At 40.4% G+C, this 17,695-nt stretch overlaps 1 protein-coding gene across 3 annotated transcripts in view; it reads left to right on the top strand.

Annotated features, from left to right (window-relative positions):
- MACROD2 (mono-ADP ribosylhydrolase 2) overlaps nt 1–17,695 on the top strand; it is a 1,866,240-nt gene that overhangs the window by 623,444 nt on the left and 1,225,101 nt on the right. For all 3 annotated transcript variants that reach the window (XM_032461806.1, XM_032461805.1, XM_032461804.1), the window contains exon 5: nt 7,325–7,441. In XM_032461806.1, the coding sequence (XP_032317697.1) occupies nt 7,325–7,441 (117 nt within the window). The remainder of the gene's footprint in view (nt 1–7,324; nt 7,442–17,695) is intronic.

The raw sequence follows: 17,695 nt of genomic DNA, 5'->3' as shown, positions 1-17,695 counted from the left end.
TTTTTCCTCTCGTTTTCAGCATCAATTTGTTCACTTGTTTACAAAATGGGGAGCCTTACCCAAGGAATGCCAGAAGGGCAGCTTGGAGTCCATAAGTAAAATAAATCCTCAGTCAGAAAAATTGATGTGGTTTCCTGCCCCACCTCTTTTGTTTTTATTTGAGCTATTTAAATAGTGGGAGAAGACTAGCCTATAAAAAGTGTCAAACTCTAAATGCCAAGGTAAGATCGACAGAAATGAAAAACAATTTCCCCCAAGCACAACTGAAACCCATCTTTCTACCCCACCCTCAGAGGGTCCGATTCTCTAGGCTATAGTGGAAAAAAACTTTGCTAAGATGGCCTAATTAATAGGCTTAGGTCTTCTGAATTTAGCCTTTGTGAGGTAACTGAAGGAAGTATGCTGGAATCAAAGGCCCTTGCCTTAGTTAACCATCTGGCTGCAAGCATCCTGGCCTGGCTGTCAGGATGGTAAATGATGGGTGTGTTGGGGCAGCAGAAAGCCTGGTCCTTGAAAGAAGCCACAGCCAGCCTCCCCTCAGTCATGATGAAGAACAGCCCTGTGAGTGACCTCAGTGCTGACTCCATTACAAGCTGACCACACCACAGGCAGTTTTTACCTTCCATCAGTCTGGTTTTAATCACAAGGTAGGAGGAGGAACTATTTGAGTGAATAGGACGGGCTGGCTTTGGGGTTCCCGAGTCCTCAGAGTCTAGCATGAGCATGCGCTCCAAGGGGAGTGAACGTGGCTGAGACAACATGTTCATTCTAGTCCTAAGATCTGAATATTTTGCACATAATTAAACAACTAGCAGTAATCAGACTGAATGAAAATTGTAGTACTTATGACAGAAGTTGCATTAGTCAGGGCAAATTGCTGTCACAAACATCCCCAAATCTCAATGGCTTTACATAGTACAAGTTTATCTGTCACTGATTCACCATCCGGTACGGAAAGGGGGGATAAAGTGCAACTCTGCTCCCCAGAGTCGTCTAGGGATTCAGGCACCTTCCTTTTAGCTGCACCATCCCCTGGGACACCAGAGTCTTGCACTACAGCCTCTACACCCAGCCTGCAGACATGACAGATCGTGCGGAGGATGTGTGAAGGATTTTTAGGGATTAGACACAGAAGTAGTTACATCACTTTTACTCAGACTTCTTTAAACAGAAGACAATCTCGTGACCACACATAACTAGAAGGGAGGCTGGAAAGAACTGTCTTGCTATATGCCCAGGAAGAAAAATAAATGGGCTTTGGTGAACCTGCCTATTTAAGGAGCAGTTTTCTTTTCCCCTATAGGATATTTACTTGGTAGGATAAGTCTTTTTAAATTTTATTTAATTTTTTTTTTCCTTAATGGTAGTACTGGTGATTGAACCCAGGACCTTGTCCATGCTAAGCACACACTCTACCACTGAGCTAAACCCCTCCCCTTTTGGTAGGATAAGAGGCAAAGATAGTCTTACCTCTTTGGAAAACTGTGTTTAACTTTTCTTTTAGACTTTTGATATTGGGACTTTTTTTCAGTTGTAATTAGGTTAGGCATTTTGGGTTGGACTGAACACATTCTGTGTCAGTATGAATATTGACTATTGGTCCTCCATCCCCTCCCACCCTGGGAGATGGGAAAAGTTCTGCTGAGTTAAATCTCACTCGTGGCCACTATTCAGTTTGCTGCCTTTTCAGCCTGACCCTCAGTGAAACTAAAGGAGCAGGTTTTCCAGCAGGCAGTCCTGAGAGAAGTGGATGGATTTTCAGATTCTGTGAATTGTTAACACTTCTAATACAGAAGCTCATCACTAGATTTGTGGCCACAACCTTGTGGCTGCATATTTAACTTCACTTTTTATTTTCTGATTCTTTGGCTTTAAAGTAGCCTGACTACTTCCTCAGTATTATTATTATTATTATTATTATTATTTTTTTTTTAGCTACACTGCTTTTCCTCTCAATTTTAATTGCATTTAATTCAATCGTATTAAACACCTACAAAAAGTCAGCTATTAAGATAGCTGGGGATACACAAGAGAATAAACCACCTTCTGTGCCCTCAAGGAGCTGATAGACCAAGAGAAGAGACACACATTCTTCTGGGTTTATGTAATAACTATAAAACAATTTATAAGTGTGAAATTAGGGTATAAACCAGACTATTATGAGAACACAGAGAGACACTATTTTGTCCTGTGAAGGTTGTGAATGGTTTTTTAGAGGAGAAAACATTTGGACTAGAAGTTGAAAAATGAGAAAGACCTTGTTAGGCAGAAAAGAAAAGGGGAGGGGTAACCAGATAGCCTTGGTAGAGAGTACTTTGCAAAGAAGTCACGGTGTGTTTAGGGAATCGTGAGGATTTAGATGTGTGAGGAGAAAGAATGGGAGAATATGAGGTTGGAAGGGTAAATTGGAACCACATTTGTGAAGAGTCTAAAAGATCATAATTTGGAATTAAGCATTTTGTAATATAAGATATGGGGAATAGCAAATATTTCTTTGGTGGGGAAGTAATACAATCAGATTTACATTTTATGAAAATAAGTCTAGCAGAATAATTGACAATAGATTAGAGAATTTTAAGCTCATATTGAGTTTGTGCATACAGATATCCTTTTTCCCCTGTCTTTCAGTGACATAATACTTTAAAGCATAGAACTGATACAATTGATACCACCACTGCCTTTTTCTCTCACACATTTTTTGAAGGGTCACAAATATAGTTCTGAAATAATATGAGATCATGTTTTAACCAATCAAAAATGTGTATACTTCCAGCTTTTGATAATGACAGAGTAGCTTGTGGGAACAGCCATCCCGCCAGCAGTATGTATAGACTCTCGGCAAAATAGAAAAGCAATAACATGAAGTATGCATTGGCACTAGAGAGCAACTAGAAGCAGGCAATCCTTTTAAAGAAGGAACCCACACCAGGTGAAATCTACATTTAAATGGCTTGACCCTGAGGGCCCCTCTACTCAACCTGGAAAATGGCTGATGGAGTGAGAACCAAAAGCAATAGGTTTATAGACTTTAGGAATCACAAAACCGAATTCAGAGTCATCAGAATGACTAGGAATTGAGATGAGGATCCCAGAACGGGGAGAGTCACAGAGTGGGAGCCCCCAGATCTATAAATGAATACCTCTTTAATCCTTGGCTGAGCCTTGAGCTGTGCTTATGCAGGGGAAGACTCAATGAAGCCCAGGAAACTAAAAAAGAAAAAAAAAAAAAAGCTGGAAGGCTGAAAGCACTGAGCAGAGCATGATCATCTTTTCACCGTAGGGAGACAGAGTTTAGAATTTTAGTTACAGGGAGTTGGCAAACACCTTGGGATTTCCACTGAAATCCCAGATGGTCCATGCTTTAGAGTAAGAGGACCACATCCTAGAACTAAGGGAAAAGCTGAAATAGACCTGCCTTAACAAAGCCTACAACTAAGCCTCCCTGTTACCTGGCAGTAATTTAACTACCTGGTAAGACAAACTTCAATGCCATTTTGGCGTAAGAAAATAAAATCTAAAGCCTCTCCAACATATTTGCAATGTTCTTACGCCATCAGTAATTACACATGCAAAGAAATAAGAAAATACGACCCAGAGTCATATGAAAAATCAGTTAATATAAGCAGATTCATAGCTGACATAGATATTGAAATTAGCAGACAAGGACTTTAAAATTACCATGTGAAATCTATTAACATATTTATGTGAAATGATGGCTATAATAGGAGATGGGAAGTTTCAGAAGTGATGTGAAAACTGCATGAAATAGAACCGGGTGAAAATCTCAACAACTGAAAAAGTAAAATGTCTGAAATTAAAAAAAAGAATCTTAGTAGATTTAACACAACTCAGTAATAAAAAGACAATAAAAATTAGCAAAAGACATGAACAGACATTTCTAAAAAGAATATATAGGTATATATATAGCCAATAAGCACTTGGCAAGATACTGATCATTAATCACCATGGAAATGCAAATTGAAAACACAATGAGATGCCCCTTTATGTCTACTATGATTACTAAAATTGAAACAGCTGACAACAGCAAAGGATTGCCAAACTTGAACTCTCATACATTGCTGGGGTATAGGTAAATTGGTATGATTATCTGGGAAAGCTGTATGTTAGTTCTTTATCAAGAAAAACATATACCAACCCAGCAATTTTACTCAGAGGTATTTGTCCAATGGAAAACATAGAGCCACAAAAGGACTTGTATAAGTATGAAGATTTTTTCATAATAGTGAAAAATGTACATGCTCCATGTTCACTCACAAAGAATTATGGTATATTCAGCAATGGAATATTCCTCAGGAATAGAAAGATGTGAAGTACTGATGCATGCAACAACACAGCTGAATCTCAGAAATGTGCTGAGTGACAAAAGCTAGCCCCCCTCCTACAGCTTTCATTTGAAGACTGAACTTATGTAACAGGTAAAATTTAGCTACGGTGAGCAAAATCAGAACCTGGGCGCCCTCTGGGTGATGAGAGGGGGAATCGGATGGAAAGGGGGCAGAATAACTTTTGGGGATGATGGAGACATTTTGTATCTTTATTGGCATCATTGCTGCATGAGTGTATACATTTGTTAAAACTCATCAAAGCTGTACTTAAAATCGGTGCATTTGATTGCACGTGCTTTATAACTCGTAGGTAGAATTGATGGGAATTAAAAAGTAATGTAATATGGTGGTTCCACATGCCACATGTAGGAATTGAGGTAAGGCTGCCTGGATTCGAGTTCCGAAGAGAGTGAGCTGAAACGGTAAAACGTGGTTGCTACATCAGACAGACCTGGGGTTTTGAATCACGTTGCCAACACTTTGTGAATGCAGGCAAGGTACTAACCTCCTCTATGCTCCTGGAAGATGGAGACTATAAAATTAGTGTCTACCTTATGAGGCTGTCCGCTGTATAGTGCCTGGCACGTGGATGCCCTCAATACATTAAGCTGTACTCATTATCATTCAATAGCTCTTCAGCCAGACTTTCATTGCCCTAACGCAGTCAAGAATGCTCGTATAACCATGAAGATTTTGAGAATTAGATATTTACAAACTGCATTTGGCTGCAATCTAAATAAGGCAGGCAATACTCGACAGCACAGGATTAAGTACACTAGCGAATCCTATATTAGTTATCCATTTCAAACTAAGTAATGACCTCGTTGCCCAGAAAGAAAATACTCACATTAAAATAGTTTTCTTGATGCTCTTGTAAAAAAATTTAAACATAGAGAAATTAGGACCTAATATTTTTCTTAAATAGTCTTATCCTCTTTTTCCCATCCCATAATCACTTGTATTTTGGTATATATCTTTCCAGTACATATACATGCATATGTGTGTAAGTGTGTGTGCATAATTTTGTAAGCAAAATTGTGACTATATTATATATGTATATATCATATATATATATATATATATATATATATATATATATATATATATATATATATTATTTTTTTTAAACCTGGCATTTCACTTAGAAATCTTTTCATGTTTAGGATTGATGCTGTTAACATATAGAGTTGACCTGTTCTTTTTAACAACTGCATAAGAGTTCACAGAGTAAAAACGCTATGTGAAAGAGTGAACAAAATTTATCAACCTTTTTTTGTAAGAGAAAAATTGTATGTGTGAGTGTGTGTGCACGCAAACAGTGGAAGAATAAACATGAGTGTTGAAGAGTTCCCTCTAGGTGGGAGGGTAAATAGTAGTTTTCATGGTCTTCTTGCTCCTTTTTATTTTTCATTTTTATATAAGAAAAATACTTTAAAGTTTACACAAAATTTTCACCTAAGGAGTTTAAGATAATAACTACCATCAGCGGGGTACCTTACACTGTACCAAACACCATGCTGGTGCCCCTCAAGCAGTGTATTCTTCAAACTCCATGCACAGCCTTGTTAGGCACAGCCGTCATTGGCACTGATTTATAAGGGAACTGGGGCTTGAACATCATATGTCTGGTAAAGGGAGAGCCTGGATTTCAACCTGGTTTTTCTGAGGTACCACAGTCTAGGGGCATCTGGAATGAGCTCATTTTGTTGTGAGGGTCTTTGAGGCTCAGGCTTATTCTCAAACTTCACAGGTGCGCAAATGGTGATGCAGTAAAGCTCAGATGAGCTAGTTTCCCTAGGAGATGTATTCAGCCTAAAGTGATATCTCCATGCCAGTCGGTGGTAGCAGAAGCCACTTGGCACTAGTTAATGAGACAGGCTCCTATCCAATATCCATCTTCCTCTCAAATGATAAATGATAGTAATAATAACAATAAAATCAATGATCAATTACATGGAGTTGTGGACTGTGGAGAGAAGGGGAGATCTTCAGACCGCTAATATCCCAGTCTGTTTTCATAGCCCAGGTGACCATTACTCTCTTTCTGTCCCTTAACCCTTTGTTTCACAGTCTTGCAGTTCCTTTCCAACCAAGGGGCTCATCCGGTAACAACCAAATCTGGTGCATATGGACTGGCAGCCCTCCAGCTGTGTGGTTGCCCCCAACCCAGTCCAAAAGTTTTAATTTCCGGTGACATCAGATGTGTTTTTTCAAAAGGGGGTTCTCACTATGCAGGGCAGGTGTGGAGAGGGGGTCGAGATGAGAGCCAGACTGTGGATGAGACGGGTGGGAGGGGGCGCAGAGCCTGCCAGTTTCACGGAGCCCAGGTCACGTGAGGGCGGGGTGGTCCTGTGGACATTGTCAAGACCTCAGCTCCCCCCGCCCATCACCCGGCCGGTCAGATGCCCCGCAGAAACGCTGCACCCGCGTCATGCCGGTGAGCGGGGCAGGCACTTAGAGGTCTGGTACTCACTTCGATCGCTTTACTCTCTCAGGCTTGAGGTGACCACCAGTGTCCAGAGTGATGTTCTCACTTGCTTCTTGAACTTTTTTCCTTCTCTAACCTGTGGTGTGTTGGAGGCAACACTTAACCACCTCAGAAATAGACCTGGTAGCATTTCTTCCCAGTCCTGTGTTAGGTGACCTTGAGTTGAGAGCTTGAAACTGGACATGGTGGGGATATTTACACAATTGAAACTAGACAATGCTACAGACCAGGGCTCCCCCACCCCAAGAGGACCTATAGTTTAATATTTAGCTGCATGCTGTTTCCATAATCCTCTACTTCTGCGCACCACACTAACCAGATGCATAGAGAGAAGAAGAGAAGAAACCAGTGTTTGAGGAATTGAACACCTTGGGATGTTTTCCATGGGACCAAGAGGAAAAAACTGAGTTCCTTATCTCTCCCTATCCCAAATTTTACATTTATTTCCAAAAGGCTGAGTAATGGGCTCACTTTCTTCTCTCTCCTCTAGTGGATGGATGTATTCACAGAGCAGCCGGCCCCTGTTTGCTTGCTGAATGTCGTAACCTGAACGGCTGTGAAACCGGACAGGCAAAAATCACATGTGGCTATGACCTGCCTGCAAAATGTGAGTACGGCCCTCTGGAACACTGTTTCAAAATCAGATGCGTTCTCTTTACCTTGTTTCATTCTGCAAGTGTGTGACTGGAAGAAGAAATAGTAGTGGTGGTATTTAATTAAATGTGCTATAGTAAGATTTTGTATGTGGTAATGAAATGTGTTTTCCAGATATATATATACACGATGTTTAACTGTAGGTGATTTTTGTTCAGATCTTCGACAGTGTCTCTGAAACAGAAAAATAAAAATATGAGCAAAATAGACATTATACTATTTAAGTGCTACGGAGTGACAGCTGCTGGAAACAATGCCAATTTCTTATTCCTCGTTCGGGTTTCTTGATTGTGGATGTGTTTGGAGCAAAGGAGATCAAAGTGATGTATTGTGTTTTCAGCTGCCATGTAAAGGCTGATTGGCAATTACAGCCAAGGCATCTGTCACACTCGGCTTTCGGGAAAAGCCAATGGAATGTGGTTGTCAGTGCAAGAATGTATGTGCTCTTTGAATGTGGAATGGTCAAAATTTCCATTATATTTGAATGGAGAGAAGTATTGCATTTGATTGACCTTGTTGCCTAGTTGTTTAGCTGATGGGGTGGGGTGATGGAGTAAAAATACTGAAAGAGAAGCTGGTTAAAGGCACAGGTTTTTTTTTTTTTTTTATCACATAATCTTCAGGGTTTGGAGGGGGTGGAGGTAGAGGGTTTCATTGCACCATTAAAACGTGCATTGATCTGGAAATTGGGAAACCAATTAGTTGTTTATTCCATTCACTTGCTTCTTATGATCCCTCCTGGGTCTGTGAATACGTTTTATGTCAAAGCAAAGTTGATTTTTGTTTCTGTTTTAGTAGTGGAGAAAATGTGACTAAAAAATGATAGCACATTCTTTGGGCTCCGTTTGGACAAGTTGTGTAAGAATGAATTTCCCATGGATTTGTGTGAATGGAGAGCTGGTGTGATATTTTAAAGATTACTTTAAAGTCTGCTTAAATTTGAGGATTTTTAGTAAATAGTGCTATGTTAAAATGCTGCTTTTCTTTGTAAACATTATAATACTGCATTCTATATTCCTCATAGTGCTTTGCGAGTGAAAGTATACCGACTATAGGCTGTTTATTTTCTCCTTTAACGACTGCTCGTTCTGCTTCCCTTGTTAGTGTTTTTTACCTTGTGCGAAAGAGTCAAATCATGTGCCAAATGGCCCTCTCCCCTACTTGGAATGTACATTTATGTCAAAGCCCTTTGTTTGCAATGCCGTTCAGAGCAGCTGCCTCTCTGACTCCGAGGCCCTGAATGTGAAAGGTGATTTCCCTTTCCAGGCTGAGATGGCTCCACGTTTACCAATATTGGCCATTCTTCCTTTTAACACCATACTACCTTTGTGATGTGATTGATACCACCCTGAGGACAAGCGGATTACTGATTATTTTCAGACTGGTGTCTGTCCTTAAACCAAGGAATAAGGCCTGGCCTCCTTCTGAGTCACTGCTTTCTTTCTTACCAATTAAAGTACAAATCAAAAATTCTTCAACTCAGAGATTTCTGAAGACAGATAACCTCAGAATCACTAAATATGGCCAAAACAATGGTGTATGGATTGACACAGGATAACTTTGTTGAATGTGCTCGCTCCTGTTTGACATCCCTGTGTATCACTCATGCAGCTTAGTTCAGGGTTGCTGAAGACTTGGACGCGCCAGGCACTGAGGTACAAGGGTCAGTCATACCAATGCCTGTGCTTGAGGGCTTCCAGGGTTGGAATTCTTGGACATCCTGGGGCAAGTGAGTCTTTGTGAAACAAGGACTCTAGCTGTGGAAAGTCAGTCCACAGGACTCAGTACAGAATCTGTGTGAGCTGACATCCTGAGTCAGGCAACTCACGTTCGGGCCCCTGGGCACCAGCCCACAGGGCACGTCTAGGAAAGAATCATCCAGCAGACTAGAATTTTCCAGCCTGGAATGGCTGTGCCACCTCAAGAAAGTCACAAACATGGAATATTTGTGAACAGATCTTGGTGTATCTCTATATTCAAGAAGATTGATAATTTATTTTAAAAATGTAAAGAAAAGCAATGAAAGCAATACGAAATGAGTGGTAGTCACTCACATCTCCTGTATCACTTTGTAGTATTTCACAGTACTTTCACAAGCCCTTATATTTTCAATTTTATTTTATAAACATTGTGTGCGTTCATTTTCCCTTTTCCTATCCCTGAGAGGTGTTTTTCTTTCTCATCAATTTGGTTCATCCATTTCAGAGTCATTAACAATCCACAGATGTGCTTTTGTAGAAAGAGAATGAAAAGGGAGCTCATTACATACTGTTTGGGTCATTTTCCCCTCCATATTTAATAATTCCATGACAGTTTGACAGCAGAGCCTAGTTCCTATCTGTCCTCTGTGACAGCGGTTTTATCATTTAAGGTACTAAAGCCATTCATCCAGTCACCAGTGATAATATCTTCGTGCATCAGCAATTTGTTTGGAAAATGCTATTGTCTGGGTTATAGACAAACTTGGTAATTTTCAACTGGTCCTCGCTTCTTTTATGTTTGCTAAATTAATCTATTCATAAGTGCTTGTATTTGAATTAATTATACTTATAATCTGTGTCCTGTGATTCATCATGATTGGTGGAATGATCAGCCTCAAAGATTTGGTGTTTCTTCACTGCTTGGATATTTTGAATGATTTCTTTTGATGTAGAATAGCCAGTCTTCTTTTCCAAAGTAATCTCAAGAGTGGAAAGGATATTGGCCAACATGGACTGATGGCTATCGCCAAGGAAAGGACCGAGGAAGCGGACTAAGTCCTGTTTATACAATTTGACATTTCGGTACCTCCTCCTTTATAAGATAAGATATTTTGGGGTTCATAATAAAAACCTAGATTTCTGTAGATTTTCAGAGGTTTGTCAACTGGTTAGATGTTTCTGTTCATGTTATCATTCTACCAGATGGTCAGCTTCATATGGGCAGGTTTGTCCATCTCAGTCACAGTTCTAGGGTCAATATCAAGCATAGCATGTCCTAAATTTGCACTGAATTAATGTGAATGAATGGTGATCACATGAATGGTTCCAGACATTTTAACCTGGCAGATGGATTTTTACCTGTTGTTTCTACTTCTAATTCTAATTCTTTCCCTCCTGCAAGCCGTTCTGCCCAGTCTTGGTAGATTAATATTCCTAAATCCAGAGTCCTTAGAATTGTCTACAAGGCTCTAGAGGATCTGACCCTCCTTACCTCTCTGACATCATCTCCTTCTATCCTCTCCATTGCTCCCACCGTCCACTTTGCCAGATCTTCAATGCCTTTGCATTAGCATTCCCTCCGCCTGGAATTCTGTTCTTCCAGACACCTACAGGGTGTGTTCCCTCACCCACTTCAAATCCTTGCTCAAACATAACCTCAAGTGTTACCCTAACCAACCTATTTTTAATTGCTTCTCTGCTTTATTTATATTTGCTTATCTGTAGCATCTAACCTTCAAGTACACCGTACCATTTACCTATTTATTTTGTTTATCATCTGTCTGCCTTCAGGAATGAGCACAGAGATATTTCCTGCATCGTTTTCATTTGTTGTTGTATCCATACAGCTTAGAAAAATGTTTGACACATAATAGGGGTTCAAAAAATATTTGCTGAATGAATGAATAAAATCTAACTCTGCTCCTCTCAAAAGCCTCCAGTGGGTTTTTCTTCAAACAGACTTGTTAGCCTGATTATCTTTGGCTGTCCATGATTTACTGCCCTATCTTGAGCTACTTACAACCCTTTAAATGATCTGAATTGCTCAGAATGGCATGTCTGTACACAGGGTCGGTATCGAGGGCTTTCTAGAAAACTCTGTCTTTACTCCTTTCTAACTTGTCTTCCAGACTCAGCTCAAATATCACTTCTGCCATAAGACAAGTCAGCTGAAAGTGCCTTCTCTTTCCTCAAAACCCAGAAGACTGCATGTTAACCTGCTGAGGGCACTTTTTACTTGCTACTTTTTATTGCTGTATATGCAAACCTTCCACCTTTCAGCAGTCCCTTGTGTATCATGGGTAGCAGAGAAATATCTATCAAATGAATTGATTGTTAAAGGTGGTAGTCTGGTTGATAATTGGTGGTGGTGTTGGGGGGATGTAAAAAAAAATTCCTGATAGTCCTACAAATTGATGAAATCAGTGTTAGTTACCCATGTGTTCTTTAAATTATATTGTAACATCTAATCCCAAAGTCTCTTGTCTAAGAAATTTACCCTTAATGGACCTTCTCCTAAAGGTGAACAAATAAAAATAAAGAAACCATATCAACTTAATGATTTTCAGCATAGCTCACACATCTATTCTATTTCTAGAAAATGCTTCACTTTTAGGCTTTAGGGCTGAATAATCATCAAAGATAAGTGGGAAAAATGTTAAACTTATGTATATAAAATGGTGGAATCTGTTTCTTTTATTCCTTATATTTAATCTTTGTGAGACATCAAAGGGTAACCTTAGCGTCCAACTCACAGTTTTTCATTAATCATTTGAAAGGAAGCTTTAGGGTGAGAAAACATAGCATAGCATTTGTGAATATCCTATAATGGTGAGGATCAGAAGCCTTATTCCCAGGTGCAGTGATAATCAAATGATAGTAGCTTGAAAGATACTGTTGAAAATAATTAGTACTTCTCTTATGCCCTTCATCAAGAAATCATAGTACTTGGAGACATTAGCTCATTAGCCCTTTTGAAATTTCCATGAGGAAGTGACATGACAAGTAAAATTTTCTTCTAACCCCAAGAAAAATTCGGGCACAGAGAGGTTAAATCTGTTGCTCCCGGTAGCAAACTAAGTCCACAGTAGAGACATGGCAGGGACCAAGTGTTCCTGAGCTAGGGACAGAGTCTGTGACAAGCACTGGCCAGAGCTCCTGCCTGTTTTTGTAAATAAAATTTTATCAGAACGTGGCCACACCCATTTATTTACGTTTTGACTATGGCTGCTTTCCTGGGACAGAGCTGAGCAGTTGCCACCAGGACTGTGTGGCCATGAAGCCTGAAATATTTACTGTCTGTCCCTTTGCCGAAGAAGTTTGCCAACAACTCATCAATGGCAATCCCTACTTTTTATAAGAGAGGAAGCTAAGATTCAGCGAGGTTAAATATTTCTTGAGTTTCACTGGAGGTACGTGACTTACCCAGAGCGTTATTGACAACGTGAGACTGAAATACCCTCCGTCTCTTTCTTGGGACAGCCCTTCCTTCTGTTGCCTCAATGGGACGTCACTTTGGGAGGACGATCTGAAGCCTTTTAAATCTTTCAAATTACAGGACCGCCTTAAGAAAAAAAAAAAAAATGCCTGAAAAGAAAATGGGCGTTTTTCTCAATAGGGCCAGGGCTGGAAAGTGAGTAAGTCATGTCTCTGAAGGGAGAGTGAGTTCAAGCCACCAGAGCACTAGGAAGTCCATCCTTCTTCCCGGCTTCCTTCAGTGGTATTAGTTAATGTGCCGAAAGGGAGCTTGCAGTCCTCAGGAAATTCAGTTTCTAGAGTAGGTAACTCTTAAGATGGTTCTGAGTTAGTCCTCTGTGAAACATGACCTGATTTCCACCATCATGGCTCCCCAGCAGGTGTCTGATTGTGGAGAGGGTGCACTGCCAACAGTCAGATTGCCAGTCTTTGATGGAGACCCGAGGGCCCTCATGAGGCCCTTCCATAATTAAATGATTTACATTACAGAAAGAGAAAAATGGCTTTTGAAGAACATAAAATCATCTTCCTTCCTGGAGAGATGGGGATGTTCCTCCTAAAATCGATTCTGATTGGCTTATTTTCCTTAAGTGCTTTAGAAATTTAATTTCTATTTGAATTTATTTCTTCCTAATTCCCACCCCTTTCATTTATATTAAGCAGTTTTGTATGGTGTGTCCCCTGAATGACCCTCATGATGACTGTGGGCGTGAGAAGGACGGAAGGACTGCCAAACCCAGGCATAGGTTCTCAGACTGTGCTCCCCGCCCAGAGCAGCAGCAGCGACACCCCCTGGGAACAGGTCAGGGAGGCAAACTCCTGTGCCCCAGACCTACTGAAGCAGAAACTCTGTGGTTCAAACATTTAAGTGTGACAGCCATGACCTAGACGGTGGTGCAATTCAGGGCAGAGCCCTGGCCTTTTGATTCCTTGCCCTGCAGACAACACAGGCATCCTTTTGGGTCACAGACTTTCTTTGAAGAGAACTTCGACATGATCTTCTTTTCCTTTGTGGCATTTTCACAGTTAGTGATGGCCTCTGTATTTGTCCATTTACATGTTTGTTGCCTGCCTTCTCAAACAGGGTAACAGGAGTCACAAGGAGAGCAGATGTCATATCAATCTCAAGGACCCCAAGGATCCTTGGCCTCTGACATAATACCCAGTACAGAGCTGGAGTCTTGTATTTACAGGAGGAATTAATGAACACATTGTCTCTGTCATAGGCATAGCTGCACTGACAGAAACCAACTCAAGATAAGCCTACGTGATTCCAGAAATCTACAGAGCGAGTAGTGCTGCTTCTCACAGCATCTCTGTCACCCTGTCGCCAAACATGCCACTTGCTCAAAGCACAGGGGGCATGATTTGCTTAATTTGCCCACCTGGTACACATGTAGCCTACACTTAGATTATGTTCTTTCATTTTCTTTGTTTTATTTGACTCATTTCCATCACAGATTCCATCCCCGAGTGGCTTTCTAAAGAAATGACTAAAAGATTCTAAAAGTAAAAAGTTGCTTTTAAAAATATTTACATTTTGGAAGCAACTAGTATTTGCATTGTTGTATTAGTGGGCTGAGTGTAGGATAAATGCTGGTACTTGGGTTGCACTATTTGACATTTTAGCAGGTCTTCAGAGGACATTGTCTATACCTTCTTTTTCCTATGTGATCAATAGGAAATAACAGTGTAAATCAATTCTGAGCAATAATGTAAATGGGCTCTCGAAGGCAATTCCTGCTGTGAAATAAGTAGTTAGCTGTGACACTGGCATTAACCGCAGTGGGGGTAATCAGACTTTGGATGTGTTTAATCAGAGTTATCAGCTAAGATTAAAAAGAGAGCTACTGTTGTGCAAGGATAATCATTTTCAGGATTTAAAAGATGAATATTTGAAGGTGTTCTCATAAATTAAAGCCATCAGAATTGCTTTGAGTAATTTAGGATGCTTTGAGGTCAGGCCCAAGCAAACAGGAAAGGTTAATCTCAGAGCCACGGCAGTTAATGTGCAGAAACTGCAGAATACACTTATTCAAATAAGTAGTGGATACTGAGTTAAATGAAGATTTTTCCAACAGTGCTAAAATGTTCCTTGAGCTATTACTAACATCTATGATTTGAGTAGAAAGTGGGCAGCACAGAATAATTTGTAAACTTATTAACTATTCTTACAAATTATCACTAATCCCAAAGACTAAATATAAGACCAATTCATGGCTTGATTAGAGGTATTTCCAGCTGAAAATCTTGATGAAGCCAAGGTCTGCATTATAGAATAAAGATTGATTCTGGGTCAAGGACACTAAACGTCAAGGTAGAAGGTCTGAGGAGAAGTTCTGAGTCCAGGATATCTTAATTGCTTGGTAAAGCCTTCTGAGCCTGGGATTCCTCATCCATGATTATCTGGGAGTGGTAAGATCTACCTTAGGTAAGTTTGTTAAGCATACACAGAACCACTTTCTAACAGAGTGAGACACATAGATATGAGACTCTTTTATTACTTATAAAATACCATACCTCACTTACTTATGGAACCAATGTTTATTGAATGCATCCTTTGAGCTGGAGTGCTCTTTGAGAGTGTAGAAAACCACAGTGAAGAAGATAGCCAAGGTTCCAGTCCTCTTCGATCCTAGATACTACCAGAGAAAGGCAGAAAATAAACCCATTCACATGAATGCAAATACTCTCAGATGATGATAAGGACTATGAGAGAAATAAAGTTCCAATGGACAGTGAAGGGAGGGTCTACTTTTCCCATGGAGGTCAGGGAAGGCTTCCTGGAGGAGGTGATACTTGAGCTGATTGCCACATTGCTATCTGGGGAGAAAGTCATGGCAGGCAGAGTGAAAGGGCTTTACCACTGAGTTAAAATAAATCACCTTGCCTGATGTGTGAAGTGAGACAGTCTGTGAATTTTTTCAATTGTTCTTCCTTGCTCCAAATATTCTATTACAGTTCTGACATATGTGCAGTTTTAATTTTAGTCTAGTTTTTGGGGGTAATAGAGCTGCTGCTGCTGGAGCTGAAGGGAATTTTAAAGCTCACCTAATCAGACCTCCTTCTTTTACAGTGAACGAAACTGAGACCCCAAAAGATGGTTTAATTTTTCCCAGGCCGTGTGCTAAGGGACAGAGGCCAGGGGAGCCTGGGTGTGTTGACTCACAGTATAGAGCTCTAGAAGGAGGACTAACATGCACTGCCTCTCCCAGTCTGCGTGATCATACTCACTCCCCTGTGGGCGTATTGCGAGAATTTAATCTGCTGTTCAGTGAGATGATGTACGTGAACATATTTTTGAAATACTGATTTCTTCACTCTGTTATTACTGGTCATTTTAGATGAGTTATATGTAAATTTCACATGCCACCATGAGCTCTGCTAGTAACATTTACGACAGTAATCCACTTGAACATACACAGCAGTGACTGGTGTCTGAGAGGACGTGGGAGTCGTAGATAGGAATTAAGTCCTGTACCACCCTCAAGACTCAGACATTTGCTCCTGCTTCATCCCAGTATCACATCCTCCTAGAAACTCTTCCAGAGTTCTTTTGAGAAACTTTAGATGGCAACTGTATTGATCGTAAAGATATGGCCACAGATTCTTTGGTATTTCTTTCCAGGATAGGTAGAGTTTAATTCTCCTCCCTTCACGTGGACTGGACTTAATGACGCCGTAGGTGAGTAGAATGTGTCAGAATATTGGGAGTTTCTTAGATTAGGTTACAAAAAGACTGGCTTCCATCTTCCATGCCCTCTCTCAAATTAGTCTGTATTAGTTTCCAAGGGCTGCTGTAACAAATTTCCAGGAATTTGATGGCTTCAAACAGTAACTGATTCTCTCACACTTCTGGAGACCAGAGGTCTAAAATCATGATGTCAGCAGGACTCCTCTCCTTCTAGATCTCCAGGGGAAACGCTATCCTTGCCTCTTCCAGCTTCTGGTTATGGCAACATAACCCTCATCTTTGCTTTCGTCTTCTAATGACCATCTTCCCTGGATATCACTGTATTTGTTCTCCTTTTATGCTAAGGACACATGTCATTGGATTGAGGGTCCACCCTAATCCAGGATCATCTCAAGATCAAAGAGATCCTTATCTTGGTTATCTCTGTAAAGACCCAAACAATTTCACATTCACAGGTTCTGGGGCTCAGGACATGGACATATCTTTTTGGGTCACTGTTCAACCCACTATACACTCTCTGGGTTAAGTCAGCACCCATGTCATGAGGTGGCCCTGAGAAGAGGAAAACCAGCTACCATGTTATGAGGGAGCTCAGACAGCCTCTGAAGAGGCCCACATGTCAAGGAACTAGGGAGCCTGGGAGAACACTGTCTGGCCCCATTAAAGCTTTCACATGTCTACAGCTGGGACTGACAGCTTGACTGCAGCATCATGAAAGACCTTGAGAATTAAGCTGTCCTCGAATTCTGACCTAGAGAAACTGAGATAATAAATGTTCGTTATTTTAAGTTTGGGGTATTTATTACACAGCAGTAGGTAACCAATACAGCAACTATGGCCATGAACTATGTTATAGTAGGGTGAGGAGCCCACCAGCAGAGTGGTTGGAGTGTAATCACATTTTCTGAGCACATGACCTGCCAGGCTGAGGGACAGGCCCTAAATGCAAGGGGAAAGCAAAATAGAATTTGGGGTAATGTTGTACTTCATCAGTGATCTTAAAAGCAAGAAATACAACCATAACCCTTCACCACACCTCTGTCACAGACAGCATACTAAAATGGGAAAAATGGTTATGGATGGAAACATCTGTCATTTTCATATTAAAAAAAAAGATTAAGGTCAAAAAGAACCTAAAGTCCAGCTTAGTAAAGAAGAATTGGGGGAAAGGCATAAAATTAAGTGTTAATATTTACCTGATATTCTTTAAATTCTTTGCACTTGCTGTTCACATGCTTTTTACTGATAGGAATTGCCATTTTCATTTTGAAGAGAAAAATTAATTCTGCTTCTATCCTGTCTTAGTGCTGTTAGCTAAGTGAGGCCGAGGCGGCTTCCT

The sequence above is a fragment of the Camelus ferus genome, chromosome 19, assembly GCF_009834535.1.
Source record: "Camelus ferus isolate YT-003-E chromosome 19, BCGSAC_Cfer_1.0, whole genome shotgun sequence".
Classification (NCBI taxonomy): Eukaryota; Metazoa; Chordata; class Mammalia; order Artiodactyla; family Camelidae; genus Camelus; species Camelus ferus.
The sequence above is the reverse complement of the archived record's forward strand: the minus strand, read 5'-3'. Positions and strand labels throughout refer to the sequence as shown.